This window comes from Manacus vitellinus, unplaced genomic scaffold (genome assembly GCF_001715985.3).
Source record: "Manacus vitellinus isolate BGI_N305 unplaced genomic scaffold, ASM171598v3 scaffold_16_pilon, whole genome shotgun sequence".
Lineage (NCBI taxonomy): Eukaryota > Metazoa > Chordata > Aves > Passeriformes > Pipridae > Manacus > Manacus vitellinus.
Window position 1 is genome coordinate 14,128,975 of NW_021939189.1, and position 19,841 is coordinate 14,148,815.

The 19,841-nt window shown below is 37.2% G+C and overlaps 1 protein-coding gene across 3 annotated transcripts in view; it reads left to right on the forward strand.

Annotated features, from left to right (window-relative positions):
* CGNL1 (cingulin like 1) overlaps positions 1 to 13,182 on the forward strand; it is a 57,009-nt gene extending 43,827 nt beyond the window's left edge. For 2 of the 3 annotated variants that reach the window (XM_018069810.2, XM_018069808.2), the window contains exons 13-19: positions 692 to 853; positions 1,670 to 1,759; positions 7,481 to 7,564; positions 8,687 to 8,811; positions 9,361 to 9,469; positions 10,196 to 10,359; positions 10,994 to 13,182. In XM_018069810.2, coding sequence (XP_017925299.1) covers positions 692 to 853; positions 1,670 to 1,759; positions 7,481 to 7,564; positions 8,687 to 8,811; positions 9,361 to 9,469; positions 10,196 to 10,359; positions 10,994 to 11,141 — 882 coding nt within the window. In that variant the 3' untranslated portion in view covers positions 11,142 to 13,182. The remainder of the gene's footprint in view (positions 1 to 691; positions 854 to 1,669; positions 1,760 to 7,480; positions 7,565 to 8,686; positions 8,812 to 9,360; positions 9,470 to 10,195; positions 10,360 to 10,993) is intronic. The other variant, XM_018069811.2, reaches the window with a different exon arrangement.
* Positions 13,183 to 19,841: the final 6,659 nt, after the last annotated feature.

A 19,841-nucleotide genomic window follows, 5' to 3' on the forward strand; every position in this document is an offset into this window, starting at 1 on the left:
TCCTATGTTATATACATATTACAAGTTACATGTGCAAGGACTGGTCATGGTTTCACTTAAACCCTCTCTCACTCATTATATAGTTTTTTAAAGTACCATGAAGGTTTTGGATAATTTTACTGAGGACATGCTGTTGTTGAATAGGAAATTTTTGTCTTCAGCAGATAGCCCACTGTATCTAATAGTTACACTAATACATATATATGTATGTACATACACATATATAGATAAATGCAATTATGTCATTAGTAAAATGATGTCATCAAAATGCATCAAGCATGTATATGAGCTATGTAGTTATTTAAAAGCTAAAGTGTTCTGAGTCTGAAAAGAAAAGGCATAATATTGCAGAAGTTCCAAACAACCATTAGAAAATGGTTAGACAACATTTAGGCAACATTTTGGCTTGCTATAACTTGATAAAAACAAATAAATTTTAAGAAATCCACTGTGGAGAATTGTCAGTGTAAAACCTGTGGTATGAAGCATCTCTTTGGAGCTGATATTTCATCCAAGTTTATTTTCTTGGTGCCATCATGTGGATAAAACAAAAATTACTGTGAAAAGCCCAGAACTCAATGCAATTCCTGTCAAGCTTCCAGATCTGTAGTGTTTGCAGTAAGTCCCCTTTACTGACATCACTTATTTACAGAAAGTACAGTATAAAATATATGACCATAAACTCTTTCAGATGCGTCTTATGGAAGAAAACTTGAGGGACCACCAGAGAGTTCAGGATGAGGCAATAACAAAAACTCAGTTGCTGGAACAGACTGTGAAGAGCTTGGAGTATGAACTGGAAGCCAAAAACCACTTAAAAGATGATCGGGCAAGACAAATCAAACTAATGGAGGTAAAAGACATCCTTAAGGGTTTGTTTCTTATTTGAAGAAATTAAAATAATACTGATATTTCACATGGTTTCTGCCAGGGAAGAGTCCAAATAGCTTGATGTTGTTGAAAAACCATGTAGTATTACAGCAGGAATTATTCTGGAGTATTCTAAAGGTGATCTGTTAGCATATCTATTGTAGCATGATGTGTTCTAAATTACAGCTGTTCTTTCGTCATTTTAATTGACTTCTTGTTAATTAATTTTATCTGGAGTTTATCAGGCAAATTTGCATTCATTTCATTCATAGACCCATCGCTGAGAACTTTAAGAGTATTTTGAAGTGTAAGTTCTATTTAGCATTTGATATCAGTTCATTTCAGCAGTCTGGATAACATCAGGATTTTGACCACCTGGTTACAGGGTCAGCTTTGACACTGTTCACTTCAGCTAGGCTGCCACTTGACTTTCATAAACAAACACCTCTGTAGCATTGTACTCATGTGAAAAGAAAATTGTCTTCCAAATGTATAATGTAATTTAGACACTCAGAAACAGTCTCTAGAAACATTACAGAATTTCTCTTATTTTCTTGAAATTGGTGGGAGTGATTAAAAAAAGGAAGCAAAGTGTCTGTTTTACTTCTGTCAGACAAACAAATTCACTTTAAAGGCTTCTCTACCTGCCATCTTTTTTGGTAGATTCTGCACATGTTTTGAGGCATTTCAGTTTTCAGGCCTAGTCTTTCCAATAGTTTGAGTCCTGAAGTTTAAGGAATAGCAATCTGAAGAGGATGGGAAGTAGTATGTTGAAATTACTTTTCTTTGTTCCACTTAGGACAAGTTGTCTAACCTGGAACTTGAGCTTGATGAAGAAAAGACTAATTCAGATTTGTTGTCTGAGAGGATCAGCAGATGCAGAGAACAGGTACTTGAACAAGTTTCCTTTTGTATGATGCTTCTATGAAAAAGTATTATTAGGGTCACAATCAATATTGATCAACTCAATAATGATTAGCATAGGACTTATCTGCTATACTTCAAAAGAGTATGAAAACCCAAAACCCCCAAGTTCCCATCACGAGTAAATATGCTCCTTCATGTCATCACATGATGAAAACAGACACAGAATGTGTATAAAGCCTGAAGACTATTATCATACTCTAATATTCTTGCTGAGCTTCATCAGGTAATCATTGATGCATGCAGAGATGATGCTATTTCAGGCTCAGCTTTGGTGCTGAGGCTGTCAGAGAAAGGCCGTTGTGAAGAGTCTTTTAAATTGAAAGATCATGATTTTACTCTTACTGGAAAGTAATTCAGCATAATAGAGTCTTGATTTCAAAGAAGGAGAAGGAGCTTAGGAAACTGTGGAATTAATGAGTGAAATCAGCTGAACTGAGGATGCTAGACCAGAGAGAGAGCTTTGTTTTCATTACAAGTGTAAAAACTGATTAAGGTATATTGAAGGTAAGATAGTTGGAAAGCATTTTCCACATAAAAACATCAACCTTTTGTTCCAGAAATGTTATGTTCAATAGTCCAGAAAGAAGGGAAGAAGGATTTATTTATGAGGTTGTGTCTAATGGGGCAGAAAATGTGAAGATAAAGTGATAGGTCTCACTTAGCTCAGCAACTATCATAGTAATTCAAACAAGTAACAAAAAGGATTTTGACTGTATAAGTAGAGAAGTTGTGGAGATTGTATGATGAGGCCTCAATCAAGATAAAAAGTACACCAGGTATACCCTCAAATATATATATATATATGTGTGTATATATATATATATATATATATATATATATTCCTATATATTCCTTTATATTCAAATAAAGAAATATTTTGCTTCTGTCTTCTGTAAGGAATGTGCAGGTGGGGCGAAGTAAAGGGAGTGTATTGCAGAGGAGACCTTTGAGTTGGAAATCACTAAGTGTTAAGAGAATTAGGAGGTCATTAAGAGACCTTATTAGTATTATTTGAGATTTCTGAAAGAACTGACACAGGAAATTATAGGTCCTGTAACAAAGATTTATAATAAACCAGAAAAGTAGAGTACAGGGCCTGATTACTGCAGAAGTAGCCAGAGCACCTATGGCTGAATAGTCAGGATTATGCAAGTTTTTTATTAGTTCATGAAAAGGAATACAGTGATGTGTCTACCTTGGAATATCATGGTCTAGACAATGTTCCTTGCCTTAGTTGTGCATTCTGAAAGATGTGAAACTGCTGCATAACTCATTACAGCATGTTTACTGCTACATGAACTTCATGTAACTCTACATGAAGTGCTGGAGCTCACAGGAATTTCCTAGAAGTCCAGGAGACAATTAACATTGAGGTACAACAATAATCTGTTTTCATTTCTCTTTCTTTCTCCAGAAAAAAAAAAAAAAAAAAGAACTGCAGACATTCTTTTGAATAGCTTTAGCTTCAGAGTTAGAACAGAAAGTAAAACCTTAGTTTCTGTGCCTTTTTGATGCAATTGTGTGTTCCACTGAGGCAGCTGGGGAATTTAAAGTGAGTTAGAGCTCAGCTTTCTTTTCACACATCCTTGAAGCACCAAGGCACCATCACTGCTTTGTTTGGACTCAGGTTACTGAGATTCTGTTTGACTCTGATACAGACTTTTTGCTATTGTTGCACTGATACTGTACAGAGCCCAAGGCAGTGGGTGAAATAGAATGTAAAGGACCATCATAATATGGGGTTATGCTATTGTTAAATCAGGAAGCCTTTAATACTGGAGTCTGTGCCTGTCTTGTAAACCTGGGATAAAAGAACTTTAGTTACAGCTGCACTACAACTGTAGTAAGTTAATTTGCTAACTGAATGGAAACCAAAAATACAGTTTGGTGACCAAAATGTTACATAATGGGTAAAAAATGTGTTTATTTTGAGGTCTGGAGTTTCTCATTTCACACATGAGTTACAAAGGTTGCTTTGTTTTGATTTTATGCCAGAATGACTAAGTAGTCAAATTACTAAAGAGTATTTCAGGGTCTGCTAAGCATTTATAATGACATGAGAAACTATAATGGATTTGTTTTGGTAATATCTGTATTTCTGTACATTTTTCAAATTATCATTATAAATGTGTTATTTTAACATACCAATAATGAACTATAATACTCAAATTTATACAACCTCTTCTATTTTACATAAAGCTGAATGTTTGAATAAACATTGGCAGAACTAACAGTTCACATTTCATTTACCACAAAATGTTATTCTTTTTTAATTTAAACACCCTTTTGAATCTGGATGGTTGCATGAGACACTGTTCTCATCTCCTCTGCATTCTCAGGAGGTTCCACAGCAAAGTGGAAACAGGGAAAAGTGGGTCATATCCTATTAGTTTTAAAATGATAAGGTATTAGTAACTGTAGAAAGACCAAAATGATCAACACACACACACACATGGAAAGCCTGAGTGCTCAGCTGCTCTTTGAGTTGAAAGTGAGCAGGGACAGGACACATTTTACTACATGATGGATTCTTTTCCTACAAACAAGAGAAATGAAGTGCCTCTTGCCATGTTGGTTTTGCTAACATAATTGAAAAGTGCTTAACATTCCTTCATCAGTTCCTGTATTCTGTGAAAATGCAAACATGAGTCTATTAACTTCAGAGTTGTTTCCAATAAGTGTGAAAAAGGGGCTAATTAGTTTTCATGACAACTTTACAGTAAATAAGAAAGGATAAAATTGTGCTGACTGCATTGTTCACTTCCTTTTGGTGAAGTGTTCCCAATGGAGAGCTGTATCCCTGCTCTTTAGCTGGCTCCAGGTGTGGGAAGCAAACAAGTGAAAATGTGGATATGAAGGCTGCTTTTCAACTATGAAGTATCAAAGGGGTTTGTTTGGCTTTAGCTTGTTTGTTAAACATTGGGGTTTTTGGTCACATACTTGGAAACTGTGTATGTAGGTGTTTATATAGGCACACACACACATATATATACATATATATATGTATATTACTTTACTTAGGAATTAAGAAACATAGGCTGTAAACCTCTAGTGCAAGATGGTAAACAATAGTGACAGCATCTAAAACATTATTAGAAATCAAATTGCTTTCACTAATAATGAACTCAACAGCTGCTTCTAATCCTAAAGCTGGCACAAAATGCTGGTATGTCTGATAAAGCTTTCTAAAATCTGATACTGTTGTTTTTCTCTTTTTTTTTTTTGTTGTTAACATTCTTCAAATCCAGCTGTGATAACTTAGGCTGCAGAAATAGTTTGTTCTTTTATTGTAATTAAAATATATTAGATACAGGAAAGGTAGAACATGAAGCAGAGTTCTACATGGTGTGTACATGGAGTATGTACTCTGACACTGGTGTGTTCTTCTCACTGCTGGGAAATAAGTGAGACTGAGCACATTTTGGCAGACAGCTGCTTTTTTTTTGCTTTGTGCCTGTTAATTGTGAGTCTGCTATTGAAAAAATGGGAGGAGATAAGTGAAAACAGCAAGAATTGTGTCCTGCTGTCCTTCTCTTTTTCCAACCTCCCGTATATATTTGCACGTAGCTGTCTGAGCCTGATCAGATACAGCACTTTTTCTCTCTCCTATTATTCTGTGAGGTTGTGTTTACCAAGAGGTGTCCAACAACAGTAGCAGTCATCTTGGAAATATAATAATTGTCCTCTAAATAATTCCTTAATTTGAATCTTGGGAAGGTTGCACAAATTTGTCACAGCCTTTGAGCACAGTAAGAGCACAGTGGAACTTTGGAGTGGTCCATTAAGCAAGTTCCTACATAAAACAAAACCCCTTTCTTCAGTTAGCAGTTACATTTTTAATTAGTCATTCATTTTACCACAAATTTTGCTTTATTTCTTTCTGTGTCTGTCTTGATGGCTAGAGCAATTACAGCAGAATAAATTCTAGGTAACCCCTCACATTATAAATTTTTGTCACCTATTTAATGAATAAATGCAGCCATTGTACAAATGCGGGATTTTAATTTGTGTCTATAAAATAATATTTTAACATATAAAATAAAATTTTACTATATAATGGATAAAATTTTGTGATTATTAGCTTTCTGTGTGACAATGAGAGCTTTTGAAAAATTACCTGGCTGTTGAGAACACAGCCATGAGCTAACATTTGTATTCTAGTAGCTGTTCTGACCTTAGTTTTCAGAAATGCCTTCTAGTCTTCTGAAACCATAGTGTGACATAACATATGCAACTGCATGCATTGCTACTGTGGTTTGTATTCATATAGTAATTTCAAAGCTACAGAAACAGTGTAAATTATTTCCTTTAAACACGTGATTAACTAAAAATATATCTTTTAATATTATAATGTGGTTAAAAAAAAGGCCTAAGGTAAATTTTGATGTGCTGCACTTTTTTTGACCTTCACATTCTTAGCATTGCTTTTGGATTTTTTTTTTTTATGCAAGAATTCCCAATGACTTTGGTAAGACCTTTACTGAGATAAATCTGTAACTTAGAGCTGCCTAGCTGGGATGGTGTTTTTATGCAAGTTCATATGTAACTGATGTAGAACAGGGAAGAATGCTGTGGCCACTGCAATCTTTATCAGTGTTTTTGCAGGTACAGTGATTGGCAGAGATGTTCACTGTGTTCCCCAGGTGATTCAGCATCATAAACACTGTGCAGGAAATAGCACAAATGCTGTGGTAACATTTGCTGTGCCTGCAAAGACTTGAGGGTCTTTGTGAAGACTTGAGGGTCTCAGCAGAAATGAGAGGCAACAGAAATATTTCAGCACTGCAGATTTTTCCTTCAGCTTTAAAGTTTCAGTAGCAGCTGTTGAACAGTTCAGAGTTTCTCTTTAATGTTTTTTTTCCAGTCAAGTCCAATAGTGAGATGAAACAAACTCATGCTGCATTCTTACATTGACTCTGGATGGATCAGGTAGTTTTTAACATCTTTCTTGTGGTTACTGAATATGCAACTGAAATATTTACAGAAACTGGAGCAAAAGTTGTCTTTTAACAAGACAGGCAAAAACATCCCCTCCCCAAACTTAGAAGTTGGTGCTCCCAGTATGACAGACATAACACTGATCAGAGGAGGGGAGAAATGTTCATGTCCATTATGCAGCAGAGTCTGTTGAAAAAGAGATTTTACTGTTCTCATTCATATAGAAAACTACAATTGTCTGTAGAGCGTTTCACTGAGTTCTGGGCACTTCTCTGCAGCTACAAGTTTGTTTTTAATAAAGTGAAACTTTATTTAGACTAGTCAGCAGCTTAAAGGTAAGATGTCCTTTCAGAGGTTCAGATTTAAGTATGGAGACAACACTTGTGAAAGGTGTTTGATGTGATGCAGAACTCTGTCCTGCCACATGCTATATCTCTCGTGCAGCAGTTTAGAGTTTGGTTCCTTGCTCCAGAACATGTATATTGAACATCAGCAATATCCACTGTGGCTGTAAAATGCCTAGGGTAAGTACTGGGAATAACATCAACTCCCTGAAGTGGAAAATTTTGTTCAAGATTGTAACTGTAAAGCTCATCTGAAATCATGTGGATGTCTTGAATTCTGAGAAAGGGCATTTCTTCTCATTGCATAGGTATGCCTACATTATATATATACATACACAAAGTATCATAGATAAATGTAAATGAAATCTTTTATTAAAATTTCCCTTTTCTTTCTATGATAGATTGAACAAATGAGGACAGAGCTGCTTCAGGAAAGAGCTATAAAGCAAGACTTGGAGTGTGACAAAATTTCGTTGGAAAGACAGGTAACTATATCTGGCTGTAAATCCTTTGACCACTTTCAGAAGAACTGTAAAGTCTTAACTGTGTTTCTGGAACACTGTTGGAGATACAATTTCAAGCAATTGTGATTTTAGTTGAGTGTTTTCTCCTATAGGAGTAGAGAAGTTTTCTGCAGCTCAGTGATCTTTGAAAGCAGGATTACTATCGTGGCCCTTAGCTGAGATCCAGAGGAAAGCTATCTTAGCAAGTCATGGTATTGTTGACAAGCACAAGAATGTAAAACAGATTGTAGTGGGAATTTAGAGAACATGTTTGTACCACACACCTAATTTGGTGACTTAGATTATGTGAAATTAATCTCAAATCGTTTGAGAAAAAAGAATGCCACCTACTGGTAAATACTAGGTACATTCTTATACTTTAGTTCTGGCTTTTTTATCATAGTCCTTTTTGAGACCTGAATTCATGGTTTGAAGTTCTGTAACAAAGGGCTTTATTTTCTATTTCTCATGTTACTCTTTTTTTGCCCTTTTTTTTTTTTCCTGGCAGCTCTTTCATTAGGCCCTCATTGAAAACCTAAATTACCGGGCCTCAGAAAAATGGAAGTGTGAATCTGAGCAAAAACCTCTGCTTTTACAAATCTTTTTCAAACTATTTATGTAGTAGGTGTAACATTGGATAGTTAAGAAAGGGAGGGGGAAACTCAGTAACAGCTTTGATAGAGTAAAACGATATTGGATGTAATTTCTTTGTCTGCTTGTTGTAGCCATACACCAGGGAGTTACAAGAGAAGAACACAGAATTTGACAAAAGAATTGTGTGGAGCATAAGACAGATCTGACAGAGTATTTGATAAAAAAATTGGCATATTAAAAAATACTGTTGGAAGGGGCTTGCAACTCTCTGAAATTCAAGGCTCCATTTAATCCTAAAACCTAACTGAAGCTGAACACTAAATTCTTTTTGATAAGGCACAGTCATAGAAAATCTGTAGTAAACTGTAAAATCTCACATTCTTTTTCCACGTTTACTGAACTAAAAATATGGTGATCACCTTATGTTTTCCTGAAGAAATTAATTTTTTGTTAAGGTGATATGTGTTAATTGGAGTATATAAGTAGTAATCAAGTGTGTTCCAACCCTAGAACAAAGACCTGAAGAGCCGAATCCTTCACCTGGAGGGTTCTTACCGCTCCAGTAAAGAGGGACTTGTTGCTCAAATGGAAGCAAGGATCACAGAGCTGGAAGAGCGACTTGCAAATGAAGAAAGGTGAAACTAGTTGTTAAGATCAAAACGTGTGTTTATGTTTTTATTATGTCCTCTTGCTAATATTAAGTCTCTATTACAATTAACTTGATTTTTTTTTTTCCTCACAAGCACAAAATTAAAATGGTTACTGTTTCATAAAAGCATTGCAAATTTTCTTTTTGACTGAAAGCACAGTAGAAGTTGTCTTTTAAATTTAAAACTGGGCACTGTAATGTGGTTCCATAGCTCCTTGTCTTATCAATGGCTAATATCAGTAATAGACTTAGAAATATTAATGGTATTTTAACACTTCATGTTCACTTCATTCTCTAATCTTGGAGGAGTGTATTTTCGTTTCTAAATGTTGCTCTGGTGACAGAAGAAATTCCACTTAGTCCTTCATACTTTTGAACAAATTTCTTAATATGTTGCATGGAACCAGTAAATCAAAGTAGGGACCATTAGTAGTTATTTGATTCTTAGAAGATTGCTAAGGAATTATATCATGATTGGAAGTATTTCAGTTCCTTTTTTACAAACATGTCTTTTGTTTGTTTGTTTGTTTTCTAGGGATAGAGCGAATTTCCAACTAAGTAACCGCAGACTTGAGAGAAAAGTGAAGGAGTTAATGTTGCAAGTAGATGACGAACATCTGTCACTGACTGATCAGAAGGACCAGGTAGGCTAATGTACCAATATCTGATATTAATCCTACTAACATAAATCATCATGTGTAAGAGATATGAGAAGAATGTAGGTAGATGCTGATTACTCTGTGGACTGCCACTGAGTGAGATTTGCAGTTGCCATTGTCATCATGTACTTTTATCTGGTACTAAATGGTTATTAATTTTGGAAATTATGAAAAGAAAGCACTTGTAGAAGCAATGCTGTAATTATTTTAAGAAATAAAGCAGATAACAGACAGTAATTGATCCTATAAATACACCGACAAATAATATGTTCTGTTTTGCCACTATAACATTTTGTTTAAAGAAACAAGTTGTTTATTGTTAAATATAGGCTATAAGTATTAAGCCTACATTGATGGCCTAATAGCAATATGCTCTACCATTCCTGTGTTCTTTGTTGATTCCTTGCTTAAAACTTGACTTGTTTCAGCCCATGAGTCAAACAGTAATGTTCTGCCCAGAGAATGAACAGAAAATGAACAGTTTGTTTCAAATTGCAGACATCTGTTAAGATTATCTGTAAAAAAAAAAAATGGTATCCCATCATTTCTCTTGAAGTCTAATGCTGACTTTCAGATATTTCTGAAGCAGAGGATTACAGTGTCACTACACTGGCAAAGTTTTGTCTTTATTCTCCCTCTCATAGATGCTGGAAGAATAAAATTCCTTTAATTAAAACAGTCCTCTAATCAGCTGACATGTAAATATTTCAGTTGAGTTTGCGTTTGAAAGCAATGAAACGTCAAGTGGAAGAAGCTGAAGAAGAAATAGACAGATTGGAGAGCGCGAAAAAGAAACTTCAGAGAGAACTTGAAGACCAACTCGACATAAATGAACAGTTGCAAGGACAGCTTAACACTGCAAAGAAAGAGTTAAGGTAGGATGGCTTGTCAGACCTACAGCTGTGTATCACAGCACCCCTCACAAGTTTGACCTCTTGCTCCTGTAGTCCATAAACTGAGGGCTTCCTCTACACGTTTGTTGTAAGCAGACAGAGTTTAAGACACAGACCTGTGAAACTCCTCTGCATTTCCTTTCTCTGCAGATGTTCTCTGACTCTTTCTAGTGTGCTCTAGGTGTCCCAACCTTTCCAGGGTCTCCCTGCTGAATAAAGTCATTGAGGCAGGGCATATAAAATGGAAAAAAGTGTGGGACTTGACACTGGTATTGTTTGTAGTAATAAAAATTTCCTGCTAATGGCTGAGGTGTACAGTTATCCTGTGTTAGTTTTCCTTAGCTGTCTTTGAACATACCAGTGTGCAAAGTTTACAGTTTCCTCTGTCTGTTGCTTTAGTTAAAGAGGCTTGAAAATGTGGTTGCTTGCTCTTCACACTCTTGCACATTCCTTTCATGTAAGGTGTACTCCATGAAAAACTGTCCCTGTTGAAGCACAAGTTTCTTTGGCATCCTTTAAAAACATAAATCCTACCAGTTGATGTTTTAAGCTTTGTATAAATGTTGTGCATGTAGATGTGCTGTTTTAATAGCAAAGATGTGTATTTTTGTTTCAGTAGACTGAAGAAGTCACCAAGTAAAGTGTTGGCTGATTCTGATGATGATGATGACGACGATGATGATGATTTCAGCACAGATGGTGACAGTCTCTGTGAAGTACCTTCAGGAAATAACTTTTCAAAAGATGATGACACAAAAATCTAAATAAGTAATGATGTAATTCCTTGAAAGTACTGGAAGAATAACATAAATTATCAAGAAACTGGATGTTCTAGAAGCCAAATGACATAAAGGGATTTAAGAGTTGGGAATATAATGTTTCCATCCATACTGTGCCATTTTCTTATTTAGATCACCACTGTTTATTATAGGATTGCTTTATAAAACAGCTATAAAACACAAGATGTATATAACAGCTACTGAAAACACAGGGATAATGTTTCATATTGGAAATGGGATTTTGCTAAAATTCTGTTTAAGTAAAAAGCCATTTGAAAGTAATTCAGAATTAGTTTTTAGTTATTAAAAGCTTTTCCCTAAAATTAAGGAAACCACAGAAAATTATTTAATAATTGTAAGTAGGGGGAAATGATGTATAAAATGTAAATATTTTAAACTTGATCTTTTTATTGACTACTTTAGTACTATTTTGTAAAGTTTCTAATATTATATAAATCAGTTTGATATGTAAAGTCCTTAAATTTATATTGAACGCTATATTCGAGTTTTCAGTAAGAGGAAAACAAATGAAAATGAATACTTTTTGTGCATTACAGAGCAGATTCACAGTTCCTGGGCCAGGAAGTACATTTTAAAAACCAGTGCAAGTTTTATTGTATGTCCTGTATATTAGAGGTCAAATGTTAATCCTGCCTGTTGACTTTAAAAGGACCAGCACATCTGCATGATGAGAGAGATCTGCCTACAACTTCCTCATCAACTTCATTTGGGAAGCTTTCTGTTCTTCGTAGGGAAGGGTGAGAATGATGTCAGTTATTACTTGGTATCTTTCATTTCCTGAAAGGAAGTCGGTCCTACCAGAGGCAGAATGTTAAATCAGCAGCCTGCTGATTTGAGGACATTGGGACAGTCTTATCTTCAAGTTTTTTAAAGAGTCCCCCTCGTTTCAGTAAAATTAGTTGTGGTCTTTGAATTAAATACATGCTTAAATCTGTTCAGTAATTGATACCAAAATTTTATGCTTGCTTGCAAGAAATTGCACCAGGGAAACACAAAACATGTAACCTGATTTTTATTGAGCATCTATTTGTGATATATTGCAGTGTGTGGTCATATTTGCAGATATATTTCAGTTTACAGAAGTATTTTGGGCGATCCATCTATTCAACAAACTTTGTGGGAATTTTAAAAGAAAGAGCATTGAAGATTTTATTTTATAAACATTTTCCATCTTGTTGCTAAAAATATTTTTTTGCCACTTATATCACACTAGACTGGTTTTGTTCCTTTGCAAATCTAGGATTCTAAGGAAGGGGCACTACTACAGTAGTTAGGTCTTGTCCATTTTTTAGTATTTGTCTCCAGTTACAGGTTAGTGAGCACTTCTTCACTGATTCAGTCAAGAAATAGTGTAATTGTAAAAAATACTTTGAACTGAAGTCGCTGGGAGCCTCCAGTATTCTCACAAAGGAATCCTCTGAAGAGAGCAAATTTAACAGCTCTGAAAGTGAGGCTGATAGCCTGGGTTAGGGCAAAACTCCTGACAATGGCAGGACCCCTTTTCATGCAGTTCCGTGGAAGGAAACTCCTGCCTGCGGGATCAGAAGTATATTCGTGCATAGCAGATCACAGACTCTTTTGCCATGGAATTCCCTTCAACTGGAGTTTGATCATTTGAATTATATGGGAAATAATAGGAACGGCATAGTTGTGATACTGTCTCTGTATTTTGTATGTGTTCAAGTAGCAAACAACGTGTGTTTTTTGCAGTAGCTTTACTGTTTTGACAACACTGAAACAGCCTTTTGTCCAAGAAGACCTGCACTACACTGTACTGACAATCATCAGAGAACGTCCTGTGATTTATATGTTGTTGTTTCATTTGCATGTTTATGTAGACTTATCTTTAAACAACTGATTCCAACCCCCAGAACTTTATCCTACAATGTTCATAGATGACTCTTATTTCAAACCACTGGAAGAAAATCACTTAATATTGCATCTACCTCCAGTTACACTAAACTGTAAACTAAAATTCACTTAAAATAAACAGTCAGCTCTCTCAGTTCTACCTTGTATGTGCATATAGCTTGATATGACAATTGAATTTCATATGGAAAACAAATGTGTTTAAAACATAACAAAAAAATAATTACCCAGGAAATACTGATGCTGTGAACAAGTTTCTGCATTTTCTTCTCTTTGGATGGCTGCTTTCTTTGTAACTTGTAAAGAGGTGGCAGGTGTAACATCTAGAAGACTCCTCATTTGAACTTAGAAGGAGAGAGACAGATTGTTTATTTGCAGACTCTTACTGGGAGAGACCTTTCTTGTTACACATCCCTCCCCACCCGTGTTTTCAGAAAAAACTCATCTTTAGTTTGTTCATTTAGACTTGGAAATGGCATTTCCTCTTTAGAGTTCTCAAATCATATGACTAAAATCAAAGAAAATCGTAAGACACTCAGTATTTAACTCATTCACAAACCAGTTGGTAGCTCTGTTTCCCGATACATGCTGGCTTTGGGGATGGCAAAATTATCTTGATTGCCACAAACAAGATTGATAGTAGTTTAAGGACATCTGATTTGTTCATCTCCTATTTATTTTTATCAGAACTCATCTTAAGTCAAGGTTTAGTTTAGAAAAATTTTCCTGATATTTTCATGTAATCTGTTTTTGAATGAATTTCGGAAGAAGCTCTTGACCCATAAAAGGAAGCAAGAAGGAGAATATATAAGGAAACAACATGGCTGTGAGACATCCAGTCCCCAGAAGTTTGTATAAACATCAAAGTTTCTGGTGGATTACAAAGACGTGGCTTGAATTCTGAGCTGTAGAGTCCTTCAGATTTCTTCCATGGTACTATAATATCTCTTAAACAAACAGACCCAAGCTAAATCATGTTTTCTATAAGCCTAACCTGATGACTTTTATAGTGGATGCTTCTCTCTCATTAATCTGCAGTGAACAATGAACTTTTTCTCCTCTATGGAATTAATGGCCTTGGTTTCCTGAGCCTTCTTTTGTAGATAAGAGAATACAAGTGAACTTCTCCAAGAGTGTTTTGATGTTTTAAATCACCAGCATTGGGCAAGTGCTCCAAGATCTTTCCATGGCAACTGCTATACAATGCAAAATATATGAATGTTAAACAATCAAGTGAACAAAATCCTGCTGCCCTCCATAGACTCTTCGCTCACTGTCCAAGTAATGAAATTAAGGATATTCATCATAATAATGCATTTTAATTCCCTTGAGTTTGGAAAGCATCCCTATTCATAAAGGCATTAAGGTCTTTCAGACATCATATCTTTTGTTAGTGCCCGGAGGAAAAACAGAAAAGGAAAAGTTGTTGTCTTCTTGCTGTCCCCTACCTGCTTCCCTGCTCTTCATTTAAGGAAAGCCCTATATATGCAAATACCTCATTAGTTCAGCACTGTGCTTTTTATTGTTTAATCACCACACAGGTTCCCCCCTCACAATGTAGTCTCTTGGTGATTAGACTATAAATTGTTGACTAATCTGTGTATTCCTCTGATTTATCCTCTTTCTTCTCAACTTAATTCTTTCCCTTTTCCTGATTAAATAATCTGTTCTGATTTACAGATAATTTTCTAAACTGTTCCAGAAGCCATGTGTTATCCTTATTTTTTAGACCAGCTGTGTGCTTTGCAGAGTGAGCTACACAGTGCAATAGCTTTTAAGCCTTTTCTGGATCACACAGCATATTTTAGTAATTAGATGTTGATTCTTTTAGCTTACTGGGGCTTCCTATCCTGTGAGTAGAACTACACATTTCAGCTGCTTAATTTCTACCAACTGCAAAATGTTCAAAGACTTTGCCAAAAGAGGAACATTCCTTAGAGATTTCCAGGGTTTCTAACACATTTAATTTCTTTTTTTCTTTTTTTTTGCATAAGGTTCTGACTAGGTCACATATTTAACCCTCTGACCCGACTGTATTATAGTGGGGGAAGTTTCATTGTTGTTTCAAAATTTAATCATGAGCAGTGGGCTATTGAGGAAAAAGGTACAGAAATTAATGGAAAGGTTTTTTGTTTGTTTTTGGTTTTTTTTTTATTTTTTATTCTCAGTGTTTCTTTTAACATGTAGGAAAAGAAAGCCTTAAGAAGAAGGAGAGTAAAGTTCAGCAGACAAGGTCAAGTCCAGTGGTCAGTTTGGCCCTTCAGTGGTTGGTACCAGTGAACCTCAGGTGACATAAGCAGAGACTGTGTTTTATGTAAACAGGAACATTTGCTGTTTTCTCCACTTCTAATAACAATTTGGTGTTTTGCTTAGATCCTGAAGCTTGCCATTAGCAGAAGAATAGGCAATTAAAAAATTTTACTTGAATTTGGGGCACAAATATATAATGAAAGTTTAAGCTCTCAGAGTTGTCAGTAGGAAACTGTGGGAACAGTTGTGAGTGCAGGGAAGGGACTCATTATGGGTAACCTGAGTTTTGCTGTGCCTTCTGTGCACTTCTGCTTCTTCAGCAGAATGGGCTTTCTAAACAGGGCTTCATATATTAGGTTACAAAGCTATTTTCACTAGTTTCAAGCACTCCTTTCACTTTGGTTGCATGCAGCCTGGCTAGGGTAGACCCTGCCAAAAGTCATAATATGAAGTAAGGGAAAAATACAGACAGCAGGCAAGATCAACCCATGATCTAGTTCTGGTTAATTTTGATTTCGACCGTCCCTTCACTCTTCTTAAAGAGTTGCTTAAACCATCATAAACATACAGATACCTACCTTGAGCTGGGATCAATGTAAGATTTTATTTCCAGGGAAAGACAGTAGAGGTTCAAGATCAGGATGGTAAGGAGCACATTGAAGCAGTGCATATGAAAGTAGTGTGAGGAAATGCCTATTTCCTGTGTGTATTTGCAGCAAAGATTCTCAAGAGAGTCCAGCTGAGACAAATGATAGTGGTAGAAAAAGAGCAGCATATGTTTCTGGTATTTCTGTGGATGCACTGGTAATGGAGACTGATGAGCTGCATATCCCTGGGCAGCAGGAGTAGTTCTGTTTTGCAGAAATGCTTTCAGAATCTTCCAACTTTGGATATTTCAGTGTCTGCCAGTATCAGAGGCATCTATTTTGTGTGACTTATATTTTATCTTATATTTTTTCCAGAAAGAAATTATGTGTGTAGTTCTGTGTTTTCCATTGGATTTGGCTTTTTGTTAAAAGATGTGTTTACTTTTATGGCCTTGGAGTGGAAAGAGAGATGAGACTGTTTAGGATTCATCCCTGGGAAAACTCAGTCTGTGCCGGAAGTAAAATTTACTTTTCTGGAAAGCAGTTCCACTGTGCACAGCAGGGCTGGGCTGGGGCCTGGAAGTTCACCCCTCACACCCACAGAGCTGGCTGTTCTCATCCCAGCCTGGCCTTTTCCTGGGAGTTGAGGACTGAGGCCTGGAACTTGGCTGAGGCTGCCAGCATGTGATTTCTGTACTACAGATGAGATTGAGATTTGTATACTTTTAACTTTGTTCTTCAAGTCTTTTGGTTAAGTCATAGCAAATTCTGTTTAAAGAAAAAGGACTCACTGGGCATTGGTGACTAGAGCATGTAAGTGCAAATAAATGTGCACACAGTCTGAAGGCAGAGAGAGATGGGTGTGCATCTCTGGGAGTGCTGCATCAGCTGATTTGGTTCCTGCCTGAAAACACAATCCCAGCTGTTTAAAGTTGATACACAAATTCAGTGGCTGGGGTCACACTGTGGATACTGTAAATCCTTCCCAGGGCAGACCACTTTGATCTGAGTTCCAGCATTTTCTTGCTTATCTGCTGTGTGAAAGAGCTTTTTGGCAGTCCTAACAAGCCTATTAATTTGTCTTTTAAACACTTTCCCAAAAGGAAAATAAGGGAAGCTGAACCATCTAGAGAAGATAGGGTGGTCTAATAGTTGGAAATAGAACACAGAGAAGCAGGAGGATTCTAGTTTTTAATCTGTTTGAGCTGCTGTTTCAGTCTTTGACCTTCTTGTAGTTTTGTCAACATGCCTAGAACATGGAACACTAGACCTTGAAAACTTGATACTATGTCTGCATTGAAACTTCCTGGATAAAAATGTTAGGAAGAAATGGCAGGCATCTGATTTCTACAGTGAATCTGATTTCTGTGCTTTCTCTGCTCTGTTTATCCTTTGCCCTGCAGTCTGTGACATGCTGCAATGCTTTCCAAGCAAGGAGCTGTTTTACCTGCCATACATCTGAGATTGAAGGTCTTCTGCAGGCTCTGCAGTAACCAGCAGGCTCTGTGGAGTGTCTTTCCTGCAGAACAACAACTTGAAGTCTACATTTCCTTGCTTTACAGGGAGCTTCAAATTTGGGGTTCTCCAAAGAAGAAAAGAGTTTATGGTGTAACAGGTAGAATGGCTATGAAAAGTGGGAAGGAAAAGAATAAATTAAGTCAAATAAAACTATGTAAAAGCTGTAAATGAGCCAACCAAAGAAGGGAAGCTTCCTGAATCAGGCTATGTTTACTTGAAACACAGCCCACTGTGCCTTGCTATTTCAGTACATATTGTGTGTGGTATCCAGCTATTCTAAAGATAAGATCAAATTTGCAATTTAGATCAAAATGTCTCTCCCAGCTGTGAACTTCTTAAGTATTACTGAGTCACAGTGGAACCATGGTCCGTGTGGGGCTGTCTGTGATACTGCATGAGGATAAATATTTGTAAGGATGCCTACAGCTGTCTGAGCCTCCTGTAGTGCTCAAGAGATTCATCTCTTCAGTTTGCCTGGCATCCTTTGGCTAGGAAATTCAGATGGAATTTAATAAGCACTGTGGGATCAGCGGAGAAAAGAATGAGAAATATATAGGGCCACTGCAACTGCTACTTGTGTGAGGGGATAGGAACCTTTGTAGGTGTGAGCTTGATAAGCCTTCTGTATGAATGTACCACAGTGGTGCCATTGATACAGAGTGGGGATAGCAGAAGGAAAACTTCAGTCTGCTTGATCAGCCTTCTTCCTCTTCTGCCCTTGTTGCTGTTGCTGCTTCCTATGGAGAAAATGAGCTTAGTAGCATTGGAAAACCCCTACTCAGTAATCTGGAGTCCTTCACATTCTCTTCAGGAGAAAGGTAGCTGTAAATTTGTACAAATATAATGAACCAACTCAAAATGCTCTCAAACTTGAATATTTGGGGTTTTTTTTTAATGAAACAGGTTCCATTTAAAGACCCATCCAAGTATTTTTTCAAAGACAAAACTGGCTTTCCATCAGACCTGTCACCTCGTGACGGTGATGCCTGCCAGTGAAGCAAAGCCCAGCTGATGGCACAGCAGCCCTGCAGAGGTGCAGGTAAGTGTGTCAGGTGTGAAAATCCTAAACTTCAGTCGGGGCTGCGATGCCCGGGAGATGCGGGGCAGCGCGGCCCGCAGGAGGCAGCAGAGCGCGGCTGTGCTGTGTCCCGGCCCCAGCTGCGGGTCTGGTCCCGTCTGCGGTGTTCTCGTACACCGTAAATTGCGCTTGCTGACGCCGTGCCCTCGCCACAGCGGCTGGATGCCGCTGCTGTAAGCACTTCGCCAAAACGCAGCGGTTTGTTGTGAACAATCTCACGCTTATATCCGTGAAGCTGTTGGTTGCTTCCCATGGGCAGGATAAAATTGCTCACTGCCTTGCTTCGTCGCTGGCATCCTTCAGTCCAGGGAGGATGTCAGAATTCATCCCTCTGCACTGCTAAGCAGCCTGGCAGTCCTGCAGTGGCTGTCATTGCAGCTGAGGTGTTGCAACCTCCCTGCTGGCTTGGGTACATTATGCCCTAGTAATAATGCACCTTTTGTCTTGTTTTCCCAGGCAGCAATTGGTGTGGAGCCAATTGTGATGCTGCAAGGGGAGTTCAACTATAAACCAACCTAAAAGAGAGATTGACAAGCTAAAGGGGATCTCAAAACTTTGGAATCTTGAGAGATTAAGCTCCGGCCAGAGCATAAGTTTCTTGCAAGAGAGGGGAAATTATTTAATCCTCTCTGGATTTCAATACAATACAGAACAGCCAGGTTTCCATTCAAGAAGTAGTCTTTTCAGTATAGAACCACAGTCAAAACAGCATTCAAGATGTTAAGGTGCACAAAGTGACTGATGTGAGAAAAGGGATGGTGCTCTCCTATAAAAGTGCTGCTGCTATAAGTACTCAGGTACTTTTGCATGACTCTGCAAGAGCACAAAAAATTGAGTGGGTTTGAGTCTGAAGAAATTAATTTCTGAAGGACAGAAAAAGCACAGAATATACCTACTCTTTACTGTTCTGTAACTGTAACAAGGGACAATCACCAGAAGGGAGCAATGAGACTCAAAATTGGTACTTTTTCATACAGCATGATTAGACACACTGGTGCTGATAGTTTATCGAAATCCAGAAGTTCACTGCTGGTAAGAATACCCATTATTCAGGAAAATGTGCTAACTGGAGTTATTAAACCTATAGTTCAGGAAATAAGCCAGTCTCTAACGATTAGAAAACCAGGGAGATGTTTGGAGGGAGTGGGAGGATAATTAACATCTACGTCCTGTGCAGTTCTTACATATCCTTCTGAAGCAGGAAATTCTGGCCACTGACAGAGAAGACAGACAGCAGCTCTTGTGCAGCCTGGGCATTTTTACTACTCTGCAAAACACTGAGTCTGAGAGGCAACATGAGATAGTTCATGACTATGGCTAGATTGTGTTTTGACAGAAAGTATTTACTGGCATTCAAATTGT